General features: G+C 34.8%; 1 protein-coding gene across 1 annotated transcript in view; it reads left to right on the plus strand.

The window, feature by feature from the left end:
- The first annotated feature begins 1,632 nt into the window (after positions 1-1,632).
- LOC133309603 (protein ILITYHIA) overlaps positions 1,633-12,538 on the plus strand; it is a 32,001-nt gene continuing 21,095 nt past the window's right edge. The window contains exons 1-22 of the mRNA XM_061510403.1: positions 1,633-1,903; positions 2,132-2,508; positions 2,653-2,788; positions 2,872-3,249; positions 3,390-3,536; positions 3,982-4,166; positions 4,265-4,391; positions 4,502-4,575; positions 4,654-4,730; positions 4,820-4,856; positions 4,932-5,098; positions 5,582-5,765; positions 7,448-7,525; positions 8,274-8,393; positions 8,527-8,586; positions 8,728-8,811; positions 8,938-9,034; positions 9,132-9,301; positions 9,562-9,864; positions 9,941-10,057; positions 10,173-10,274; positions 10,377-10,526. Of these exons, the coding sequence (XP_061366387.1) occupies positions 1,783-1,903; positions 2,132-2,508; positions 2,653-2,788; positions 2,872-3,249; positions 3,390-3,536; positions 3,982-4,166; positions 4,265-4,391; positions 4,502-4,575; positions 4,654-4,730; positions 4,820-4,856; positions 4,932-5,098; positions 5,582-5,765; positions 7,448-7,525; positions 8,274-8,393; positions 8,527-8,586; positions 8,728-8,811; positions 8,938-9,034; positions 9,132-9,301; positions 9,562-9,864; positions 9,941-10,057; positions 10,173-10,274; positions 10,377-10,526 (3,291 nt within the window). The 5' untranslated portion in view covers positions 1,633-1,782. The remainder of the gene's footprint in view (positions 1,904-2,131; positions 2,509-2,652; positions 2,789-2,871; positions 3,250-3,389; positions 3,537-3,981; positions 4,167-4,264; positions 4,392-4,501; positions 4,576-4,653; positions 4,731-4,819; positions 4,857-4,931; positions 5,099-5,581; positions 5,766-7,447; positions 7,526-8,273; positions 8,394-8,526; positions 8,587-8,727; positions 8,812-8,937; positions 9,035-9,131; positions 9,302-9,561; positions 9,865-9,940; positions 10,058-10,172; positions 10,275-10,376; positions 10,527-12,538) is intronic.

A 12,538-nucleotide genomic window follows, 5' to 3' on the forward strand; every position in this document is an offset into this window, starting at 1 on the left:
TGGAAATCTATTGGTAATCACCAACCGAGTGCTGCTTGAACCATTGCATAAAACTCATATCAAGATTATATGCAGTATATCGAGATTACTAATAAGGCCCATATTTTAGATTGAAGTGGGCTCCCTCATTCCTTTCTTGGGCTGATACACTCTTACTAACATGGGGATGTACTTTAGACAGCTAGGTTGGCCCATAAAGAGCCCACTTAAAAATAGATGGACCCAAAGAAGATGCCCTCCTCCTAAAATAATTGTCAAAAAATATATTAGTAAAAGAATAAGGGTATTTTACTAATTTTAAAATTTAAAATCACCTATCTCTTTTATAAGAGGAAATGGTCTTTTTTGATTTTTTAAAATGAGGCATTGAATGCGAATTCTATACATATATATATATATTTGGTACAAGTACAACCAACACGAGAACGGGAGAATACGTACTCCTTCAATAATCATGCATGCAATCACCATTCAGTTAAGAAACCCAACGCCAGGTTGTTTTAAGAACAATGGAACATGTAAAAAACTCATTCGCATATTTACAATTATTATATGCTCTAAATTTAATAAGTATTGAAAATTAATTGTAAGACACGAAAAATATGTTAAGGTAGGCTCACGATAGTAATGTCAATTTATAAAATGAAAAAGGGTATATTAGTAAATGAAATTAAATCTTATTCAAAAATATAAAATCACCGATCTCTTTTACAAGAGAAAATGGTAGTTTTAGATTTTTTTAAATGAGGCACAGAATGCCAATTCTATTTCTGCAATTTTTTTTTCTTCTTCTAGGGGAGTGTTTGGTTCAAGGATTCTCATGAGATACCTATGCAATTGTAAGTAGCATTTTGTCTTCTTCAAGTTTGGTTGAAGTTTTTTAAAAATTTAGCAAGCAAACTTGAATGCTCATCATTTATCAATTGTGAACAAAAATTGGTGACAAACACAAGGGAAAAATGTCACTTCTAATGTGGTATTCTTAGATGAATGGGAAAATGGATAAAAAACACCATAGATTTACAAAACTTTAATTAATTTATCCAGTAATATTTTGTTTAACCAAACAATTTTTTTCCAATTTTATCAGCGAACTCACTTCCTTACAATTTCTCCAGTAATTCTATTTACCTAGTAAAAAAAATTTCTCCTCTACCAAACATCCCCTAAAACCAACATGAGAACAAGAGAATACATGGCTCGTTCAATAATCATGAATGGAATCGCCATTTTGTTAAAGAAACGCAGCACTAGGTTGTTTTAAGCGCAATAGACCCGAGTCATGCTTGACCAATTCCAACATGGTTATCAACCATTGTATAGAACACATATCAAGATCATATACACGATGTAGCGGTTAGTAATAAGGCCCACATAATGTAGGCCCATATTCAAGATTGAATTGGGCTCCTCTATTCCTTTATTGGGCCGATATGCTCTTACTATATAAAGCCTGAGGGGCCAGAAAAATAAAAAAGGATGGACCCAAATAATCCTTCCTCTTAATATATTATTGTCATATGAGATCCGACCCCAAAAAAATGAAAATAGCGAGCGAGAGAGATTAGAGAAGAGATAAAGACAACTCGTCCTTAGTTTGGATTCATTTCAGTAAAAGTTGGAACTGGACTGGAACAGCAGGATATAGCAGCCCCCAAAACCCTAACCAGTATTGGTACTGAGAAACTGAAACACACTGTGTGTTGTGTTGCAGGAACTGAAACTGAAGCGTCTTTGCATTAATAATCTGATTCTGAGCTTCGGATCTTCCCATTTTTTACAATGGCGGAATCATTGCAATCTCTGGTTTCCCTCTCCGAATTGGTTACTACTTCGTCTACTAACCAACGAGTTCGGATATTTCATCGCGAAATCCCTGCGTTTTTGAATTCTCCTACTTCAGGTCAGCAGCGAAGCGATCACGCTAATATAGCATTTCCAATTGCCAAAGGCACTTTACCAATGCATAGAATTAAGTTAACCAACGCTGCACCTCACTTCTTAAAGCACAAGTGTTTAATTGTTGGTTTTGTTCATAGTTGGATTGGGATTAACTAAGGAAGGTTTATTAATTATTATTGTGTTTTATTGCTTAGAGAGGTCTCTTTATGCATAATTTGGTTCTTTGCAGATATGTCAGCAGAGGTTGCCTCATTATTGACTGATATAGTATTTAGAACGGTTTCGATTTATGATGATCGTAGATCAAGGAAAGCTGTTGATGATGTGATTGTAAGAGCTTTAGGTGGAACTGTTTTCATGAAAACCTTCGCTGCAGCTCTTGTTCAGAATATGGAAAAGCAAGTGAAGTTTCAATCTCATGTGGGATGCTACAGACTTGTCAGTTGGTCATGTCTCCTTTTGAGCAAAAGCCAGTTTGCCACGGTTTCAAAGAATGCTTTGTGTAGAGTAGCTGTGGCACAGGCTTCTTTACTTAATTTAGTTTTCCAAAGATCTTTTCGTGAGAAGAGGGCTTGCAAGAAAAAGTTTTTCCATTTATTTTCTAAGGTTCAGCTCCTCCTCCATTATTTTACTTTATGTACTCTAATATGAGAGTTTGTTGCTCCTTGAATTTTAGCCTTTTGGTCTCCTCCTTTTCAATTTCATTGCATGAAATAAATTCTTGCAATTTATATGACTATGTGTTTTCAGTCACCAGATATTTATAAAGTCTACATAGAAGAACTGAAAAATGACCGAATCCCTTACAAGGATAGTCCGGAACTATTATTGTTGTTACTGGAGTTCTCAAGTCGAGCTCCCCCTTTATTTGGAGAATTCAAGGTGAGTATACATGAATTTTGGGATTTATGTTTACGTTGGGTTGATTTCCACAGGATTTTAATGTAATTTTTCTCTCTTTACAGCCAGCATTTCTTGATATATATGTTAATGCAATACTGAGTACAAAAGAGAAGCCAAGAAAGAGTCTTACTGAAGCATTTTGTCCACTTTATTTGCAAATGTCACATGAAGATTTTCAAAATACTGTGATACCATCCTCTGTTAAAATGCTAAAACGCAACCCGGAGATTGTATTGGAGTCTGTTGGAATTCTTTTGAAGTCTGTTAACCTTGATTTGAGTAAGTATGCGGCTGAAGTTCTTTCAGTGGTATTAGCACAGGCTCGGCATGCTGATGAAGGGAGAAGGAATGGGGCATTAGCTATAGTCAGGATTCTGAGCCAAAAATCTAGCAATCCGGATGCATTAGACACAATGTTCAACGCTATCAAAGCTGTTATTAAAGGTAAGAAATAACCCTATGCTTGCGTTGTTATGATATGACCATTAGACCATTTGGAGATACTTGTTATCTTGATTTTTGATTGATGTTATTAATTGGGCCTTTGTAATATATTTTGACTATATTTGTTTCACTCTGAATAGGTTCAGAAGGAAGGCTGGCTTTTCCATACCAAAGAGTTGGAATGGTGAATGCAATACAAGAATTATCCAATTCACCCGATGGAAAATACCTCATCAGTCTTTCACATGCAATATGTGATTTTCTTTTATCCTTCTACAAGGATGATGGTAAGCACAAGCTCTATATTCCTTTTAATTATGCATTTGTTTCTTTTTATGTTTTTTTAACTCAACTGGTCTTTCGCTTTTTTGTTTATGAAAGAAGAAAGTATTGTTAAAGAGAGAAATTACATATTGGTGGAAGGAATAAGATATCTTCCTAAACCGAAAAACAAAAACAAAATAATGAACCAAAGAGGTTAAAAAATGCAAAAACCTGTAAGTTTTGTTTGTTTGTTCTTAAGCTGGAATTTTTATCTTTTGAAAAAATATAAAACCTTATTTTTTTTGTATCTTTTGCTCTCTTTTTTTCCTTTAAATCTTATCAGTTTATCTTAAAAATTTTAGAAGTATATTTTAATTAGAAGAACACTTTTTTGGTTGAAAAAATCCCAAACAGGTCTTTATTTGGATCATATTTGGTGCGGATTCATGCTCCTCTCTTAATTGGCAGGAAACGAGGAGGTTAAAATTGTGACGTTGTCAGCTATAGCTTCCTGGGCAATTAGATCTACAGATATCATTCAAGAAAGTTTAATTTCCTTTTTCGTTTCTGGTCTCAAAGAGAAGGAAACATTAAGAAGGGGTTTTCTGCGCAGTTTACATGCTATATGCAAAAATGCAGATGCTGTCTTAAGGGTGACTTGTCATGTTAATGGATTATGATTGCCTTTCAATTAATTTCGTGTATACTATGTGAATTTCATCCCCTTACATTCCAACTTAATATTTTTCAGATGTCACCGTTGCTTGGCCCTCTTGTCCAACTTGTGAAAACTGGCTTTACCAAGGCGGTGCAACGTTTAGATGGCATATATGCATTGTTATTAGTAGGAAAGATAGCTGCTGTTGATATTAAAGCTGGTTTGTATTATTAGGATCTTTATGTACTTGAACTTCGAGCAGTAGCTTAGTTTGGTTTGATTTCTTTTGCCTAAATTTTTCATTTATTCATTTCTGTTTTATTTCCCTAGAGGAAACATTGGTAAAGGAAAAGATATGGTCTGTGGTATCACAAAATGAACCTTCCCTGGTGCCAATTTCCATGGTGATTACTCTACTAAAGTTTTTTTATTAGCCTTACCCTAATTTTATTCAACATTTCTGAAAAGGAGGTGCTCTGCAGGCATCCAAGTTATCAATTGAGGATAGCATGGCATGTGTTGATCTTCTTGAAGTGCTTCTTCTGGAACATTTACAGCGGTAAATTGCATCTATAATGCAAAAAAGATTTCCATAATTTATTTCTTCATGAGTTGTATGCTTGATTATGTTTCTTCTTTGTTCTGTAGTACGTTATCCAACTTCTCGGTCAGATTGCTGTTACAGGTAAAACACTTTGCATTATATAAGATTCCTATAATGGCATGCTTTATTGACTCAGTTATTATTTGCTTCATGCAGTTAATGATCTTTTTTATATGCCATCCGAGGTGGGATATTCGAAGAATGGCTTATAATGTTGCTAGGAAGATTATTACTTCCACTCCGCAATTATCTGAAGATCTTTTCTTTGAACTTTCAAAGTACCTTTCTTTGATTGGAGAGAAAGTTTTAGCTTTAAGAATAAGGTAAATAGCTGATTGTACACTAATTTCCATATGTATCAATTAAATTTGTATAGGCCAATTGGACTAAGACGTGGTTATTTCAGAAATGTACCTCTTCCTAGTAGTAGTTTTACATCTTGCAATAGGACTAGCAAAAAGCTTAGTGATCCTCTAGTCCTGAATTTTTTAATTTCTTATACATACATACACATACACATACACACACACATATATATGTGTGTGTGTGTGTTAATTATCTTTGGTTTTGCTTCTTGAAAGACACTTGTCTAAGCACCCACTCTCATATCTTATTCCCTGAGAAGCCAACCATCTGTTTTAGGAAAACATTTTTTCTGTGATCTACTGTAGTTTTTCATATGACTCCTAATAATGATTATAAAGACCAGAATGTGGTCTTGTAACACTGCAATTTATTTCTATCATACTTTTGCTCTTGTCAATATTTGCCATTCTGCATTTAAATTCTTAAGTTTTAATTTACAGCGACAGTGATATTTCTTTGGACCCTCAAGTTCCATTCATTCCATCTGTTGAGGTTTTGGTAAAGGCTCTGCTAATTATGTCACCAGCAGCTCTGAAACTTTCTCCAGATTCATTTGTCAGAATAATACTTTGCTCACATCACCCATCTGTAGTTGGTTTTGCTAAAAGAGATGCAGCGTGGAAGGTAGTTATTTACATATTTGTGTGTTGTTTTATTTTAACAGGTGATATTTCTTTTTTGCTTTGGTTGTTATTATTCTGTTTTCTTTTATTTTAATTAATTTCTTATCGTCATATAGACTAGCAATTCATCTGAAAATTTAGGAAGGCTGGCACCTGGTGCATATGTGATCTGATTCTAGCCTAAATAATCAGGCATGAGTTGCTGGAGGGTTGAAATATGTGTATGGATGATGAACTCCTACTATGGCAGGATCTGTTTATGGACACTTCTGTACATGTTGATACTGGTCTATAAATCTATTTTTGTTTAGTTCTCTGGCTCGATATATATATATAAATATATAAAATAGAATTTCAAATCAGTTATGTATCTTCACCTAACTGTTTAAGCTTTTGAGATAGTTTGATTCATGACATAATATCCAATCCTTTATGATCATGTAGTCTAGAGTTTGATTGTTGTTATTCCCCATCCTTATAAATAAAATGTTAAATTTCAGCACAAAATAGGTGAGCATATGCATTGTTCACGTTTTAAGCCAATATTGATCTTGCGTAAGGTGGTATGGTAGAGATGTAATATAAAACCATTCACGTGTCCTCACCAAACCAAATAACTTGAGGTTTTGGAGTAATTAGTTGGCGACTATATATATATAGTGAGTTTCATATAATAAAGGATGATATTGTTATTATACTATTCTATAAAATAATTGTTATCACAAAAAATTTATTAGATTGCTAGTGATAAATATATAATTATTTGTGATCTCTCCTATCATTGTAAAGAATGTTTAGACATTAAGAGGCTACAATGGTTGATTTTTTTTTTATTCCAAAATAATTTGGACTACTGTGGTGCATGGTTCTTTGCTCCTTCAAGGATTTAGGCTATGTGGCATGCACTTCACTGATATTGTATTGTGTCCTTGGGTATAAATCAAATATTCAAAGGATTTTGATACTGGGGGAGGGAAAAGGGGGTATATGGAACCCGCTTGCCATACCCTTATGATGAAAATAATATTAATATTCAACCATTGTGATGATATAGTTTGAAGTTTTGAAGTTTACTATTTTTCAAAAGTAGGAATGTCATTAAACAGAAGAAAGAAATATTACAAAAGAAAAGGAGGATATGGTGATTTCTTTGACGCCAAAAACACCAAAGACCTGTGCAGATAGCGTACTCCCATTAAGATCTTTCCTCCTCTGTTCTACCGAAGCCCTTTCAGCTCATAAACATAATTTTGGTGCCAAATCGTGAGGAAACATCTTGGATTTACTTAAAGCATTAAACGCCAAGTCCAGATGGAAGTGGTTGTGGGGAAGTATAAAACAAAGCAGCCTTTTCAAAGCTAGAGCCAACTCACGTTAGGATAGAGGACTAAGTGTATCTTTTGCCCACACCCAAGACCATATAAACTCTCCTTTTTTAATTATTATTCAAAATTATATTCTAATATTTTTTTATGAGTCTTTGAATGAGTAAACTACTCTAGTTTTGATTATGGTCTGAGAGATTTTGATCATTATTGTTTTTACACTGTCCATGCATGACTGTGTACCGTGAATATATGTGGTGAGGTGATCTTTGTTGTTGTGCATGCGTGAACTTGAAACTTGATTTTTTTATTTTTTATTTTTTCGCTTGGTAATTCGACCTGTTTCATTCTTTTTCAGAGGCTCTTCAAGTGTCTGCAAACACATGGTTATGATGTCATTCATATCATGTCTGCTAATGTGGTTAATTTCTTAGAGGTAATTTATATACTACAAATCTCTTGTGCATTCGGGTATATAGGTAGAGTAGCTGATGTTTGATTTAAATCTTCTGAAGGGATGAATATATTAAAGGGAAAAGTGTTTATCCTTTTAAAGGATATAGAATTGTGTCATTTTAAGTAAAATAATAGTGTTTTGCTTAATATTTAAAAAAAAAAAATCTCTCAATAACTTCCCACACTCCCTCACCATGATCTTCCATTGTGTAACTGTTTTTCTCACCCTAAAACACAGTACTTTTAATTAAAATGACATAAAACAAATACTTTTATCTATATTAAATATCCAAGTTTTCTTTTTATCTTACTTTACAACTTTGGGAAACTGCTACATTTGGTTGTATACTTGCGCCGGTGCTGCTACCCATGTGGCAACTTTTGGATCACTGGATTGAATCTAAACCAAACAAAGTTTTTGGACAGATTCAGATTGAAATCTGCAGTAAAAAAAGTGCCACCTACTGTTTGGGTCAGGGAAATGGTTGTGCCATAGAATTGGTTATATCCTTTATTTTCTAATTACATGCTTTTGCTAAATTATCGTATTAGCTTAGGGATACTTCATTTTGTCTCCTTGTCATCTGACTCATCTCTTTATTCATGTTAGTTCATCTTTGTGTCCACTATTGTGCTAATTGTTTGACCACAGTTTCATGTGTAATCCAGCTCTCCTTGAAAAGGTTTATTTATTACTGCTAACTGCCAAATGATATATTGTTTTGCAGTTCTTACTGGGACCAATGGGTTTGAGGAGTGCTAATCCACTAGAACAACAGGCAGCAATATCGTCACTGTCCAACTTGATGTCCATTATCCCTGGAGATACATATACGGAGTTTGAAAAGGTAGATTTGTTTTTTCTATGCATATACTTTGATTATTGTTCAGTTGGAGCCTGTAAACTTTGAAGCTTGTGATTTATTTCTATCTATCTGAATTCTGATTACTGACTACAATACCAAACATTCCTGATGCCAGCATTTGCTAAATCTTCCTGAGCGGTTTTCTCATGATTCACTTTCGGAGAATGATATTCAGGTAATTCACATGATGCACTTTGTGCTGTCTATTGATATTATCAGTGTGATGTTTTTCATATGTTGTGATTTCTACGTTCAATTTTATTTACTCAATGTGCATATATGATATCAGTGTGCGTTTTTTCTCACGTGGTTTCAGATCTTTCATACCCCAGAAGGAATGCTTTCCACTGAGCAAGGAGTTTATGTTGCTGAATCTGTTGCTGTTAAGAACACAAAACAAGCAAAGGGCCGCTTCCGGATGTATGATGATGAAGATGGCTTGGTACATCTTAATATTTTCTAATGTTTTTTGGCTCCACTCCCCTGTGAGTTTTAGTTAGTTATAGTCTGTTGTTCCTTTGATCAGGATAATGCTCGTTCTAACCATTCAGTGAAGAAAGATCAAGCTAGTAGAGAAACTGCTGCTGCAGGGAAAAGAGATGGAAAGACAACAAAGAAGGCTGGCAAGTGTTGCACTTCTATTGTTCTTAGTTTGTATTTTTTGAATTTAAAGTATGCATAGGCTGCTTTTTATTTATGACGTTACTGTGATTCATTTAGACAAAGGGAAGACAGCAAAAGAGGAGGCAAGAGAATTACTGCTCAAGGAGGAGGCTTCTGTACGTGATAGAGTCCATGAAATAGAGAAAAATCTGTCTTTGATGCTAAGAGCTCTTGGAGATATGGCCATCGCCAATTCAGTTTTTGCACATAGTCGACTGCCTTCAATGGTATTGTCATGCTGCCCTGCTATTCTTTGTTGATTTGCTACCATTTATTTGATGACACTTGAATTACCTACCATCAATCTGAATTTTATTAAAACTGTTATCTTCCTTTTCAGTTAAATATGAAGTGCATTTTTTTGAGCACATACTTTCAAAATTATTGGGACTGTAATATCTATTGCTTAGGTCTTTCCCTATATTTTATGATATAAAGGTGATATGTTAATTAATGGGTGTGATTCTGAGTTTAAATCTTGTGTCAGGTCAAGTTTGTTGAACCTTTATTGCGATCGCCTATTGTAAGTGATGAGGCCTTTGAAACCATGGTGAAGTTATCAAGATGCACTGCTCCTCCTCTATGTGATTGGGCCCTTGACATTTCCACTGCTTTGCGTCTAATTGTGACTGATGAAGTTCATCATCTGTTGGATTTAGTTCCATCAGTAGCTGAAGAGGAAGTCAAAGAAAGGCCATTCCTTGGTCTTTTTGAGCGAATTTTAGATGGCTTATCCACTTCATGTAAATCAGGAGCACTTCCTGTAGATTCTTTTTCTTTTGTATTCCCTGTAAGCAGTTCTACTTTCAAATGCAATTTAATCAATTTACCAAGATTCCTATGTTTCTAACTCTGATTCCAAATAGATAATGGAGCGAATTCTTCTGTGCTCAACGAAAACAAAATTTCATGATGACGTGCTTCGGATATTTTATTTACACCTGGATCCCCATCTTCCACTTCCTAGGATTCGAATGTTATCGGTAATTTGTCCAACATTTCATGCTTACTTGAATACAGAGTCTATTTATACTGTATAGAAGTCTTCTGTTTTGTTTCACCAGTTGCTTTCCATCTGATTAATATGCTTTTCTATAGGTCCTTTACCATGTCCTTGGTGTTGTTCCAGCTTATCAAGCATCAATAGGGCCTGCACTAAATGAGTTGAGCCTTGGTTTTCAACCTGATGAAGTTGCTTCTGTATGTATGATTGACTCTATTTGCATTGCTTTCTCTTTCTGTGTTTGAGTTATGTGTCTCTATAACAATGCTTGTGCTATCTCTCAATTTGGGATTTTACAGGCACTTTATGGAGTTTATGCAAAAGATGTTCATGTAAGAATGGCATGCTTAAATGCTGTCAAATGTATCCCTGCTGTTGCTAATCGTTCTCTACCCGAGAACACTGACGTTGCTACGAGTATATGGATAGCATTACATGATCCTGAGAAGGTTTGCCTTTTTTTCACTGGAAACTTACAAGTCTTAAAGTTGCTCTTTTAGTTTACCTTGTCCACAGAGAATAAACCCGGAATTTCGCGAAAATTATGATACGATGTGTTTCATTTTTTCATTTTCTCTTTAGAGAATTGTTCTGTTATAATATATTAATTGATCATTTTTCTTTTGTCTTTTCTGTTCACCATTATTATTATTATTATTATTGTCTTTTTTATCTACTTTGCTTTGTGTAACTATATGCTGTTATTTATCACAGCACTTTGGGTGAAACTTTTGTTGTTTCCTCATTGTTATGGTTAGATTTCAAAAACTGGGAGAAAGTAATAAAAAATATGTGAAAGTGAGAGAAAGTCTGGAATCTAAATCTGAGAGTGATGAGGATGTAAGCCATAAAATCAAAGTATATTGGATGAAAATGACGTAGTGCATCAGGTTTTTTGTGTGATCATAAAATCCTTCTTAGGCTAAAAGGAAAGTTTTATAGAACAACGATAATTAATGACTTAATGACTTTTGAACTTTCTTTAGTTCCTCTGTCCGTCTCAAAATATTAGCCGTTATAGAGAAGAAATTATTTTTCATTTTATGTCACTTTAGAAAACCGAAAAGAGGTAGAATATGTAGAATATTCTAGATAGTATTTATTGATGTAGTTAGTAGTTGTATATTTATTGATGTAGTTGGTGGTTGTATATTTATTAAAGTAGTTGAGGTAGTTGGATGTACTCAATATAAAAAGGATCCATTGGGTCTCTCAATGAATCAAGAAAGTATTATTCAGACAAAACACTTCTTCCACTTCTTCTTCATGGTATCAAGAGCTGGTTATATTCCAGTCTCTTCCCCGTTCTGATTTATTTTTAAGTCATTTTCCTATTCCTTTTTTTCGTTTTAGCCACTGCCCAAGCCAGAATCCTTACCTAGACACCTCCAACCACGAAACCAAGGCCACCATTAGGTTCAGAACAAAATTCTGAGCCAGCCAACAAAAGACCCGTAGCAGTACTCTTCATTACTGTAGCAGTACTGTTCATTATTGTAGCAATTACTGTTTCACTGTGGCCAAGATTGCTCTCATTCATTGACTTTGACGAGCAACCCTCTTCCTGTTTTGAGGGTCAAAATCGTATTTGGAGGAACTTATTTTCTGGGTACCTGTTAGAAAGCCATGGATGCTGAAATTTCTGAAATTTCGTCTGGAACCTCACGCCTTCCCAACTCTTCGTCTTCTGGAGACAATCCAGCAATGCAGATCACCAAGGAAGCATGGACACTCCAAAACACAGGAAGTGTCGTGTCCGACACGCTTCGATACGTTCCGACTCCCGACACGTTGACCATTTCGACACGCGAATTCGACTGTGTCCGACATGCTCCGACAAAGGAAGAATTGCTATTCTGATCGTTTATGTTGATGACATAATTGTCACTGGTAATGATAGCGAGGAGGTAACCTCTTTAAAAAAATGTTTAGCTAACCAGTTTGAACTAAAAGATCTTGGATCTCTCAAATATTTCCTTGGCATGGAAATTGCTCGGAGTAAGGAAGGAATTTCTTAACTCAAAAAAAATACATTCTAGACCTGTTGCAAGAAACAGGTATGCTTGGGTGCAAGCCGACAGAGACTCCAATTGAAGCTAATATCAAGATGGGAGTTGAGGACTGGGAAAATGTTGATAGGGTGTAGTACCAGAGACTAGTGGGGAAATTAATCTATTTGTCTCACACTCGTCCTGATATTGCTTTTGCTGTGAGCATGGTTAGCCAATTCATGCATTCTCCTAAAAAAAAACACCTTAATGCTGTTTATAGAATTCTCAAATACCTCAAAAATACCCCTTGTCGAGGAATTTTTTTTAAAAAAGGGCACAAAAGGATGATTGAAATCTATACAGATGTTTATAGAATTCTCAAATACTTCAAAAATACCCCTGGTCGAGGAATTTTCTTTAAAAAAGGGTACAAAAGGATGATTGAAATCTATACAGATGCAGACTGGGCT

This window comes from Gastrolobium bilobum, unplaced genomic scaffold (genome assembly GCF_033153095.1).
Source record: "Gastrolobium bilobum isolate Gb01-03AN ecotype WA unplaced genomic scaffold, APGP_CSIRO_Gbil_v1 utg10104, whole genome shotgun sequence".
In the NCBI taxonomy this organism is placed as follows: Eukaryota; Viridiplantae; Streptophyta; class Magnoliopsida; order Fabales; family Fabaceae; genus Gastrolobium; species Gastrolobium bilobum.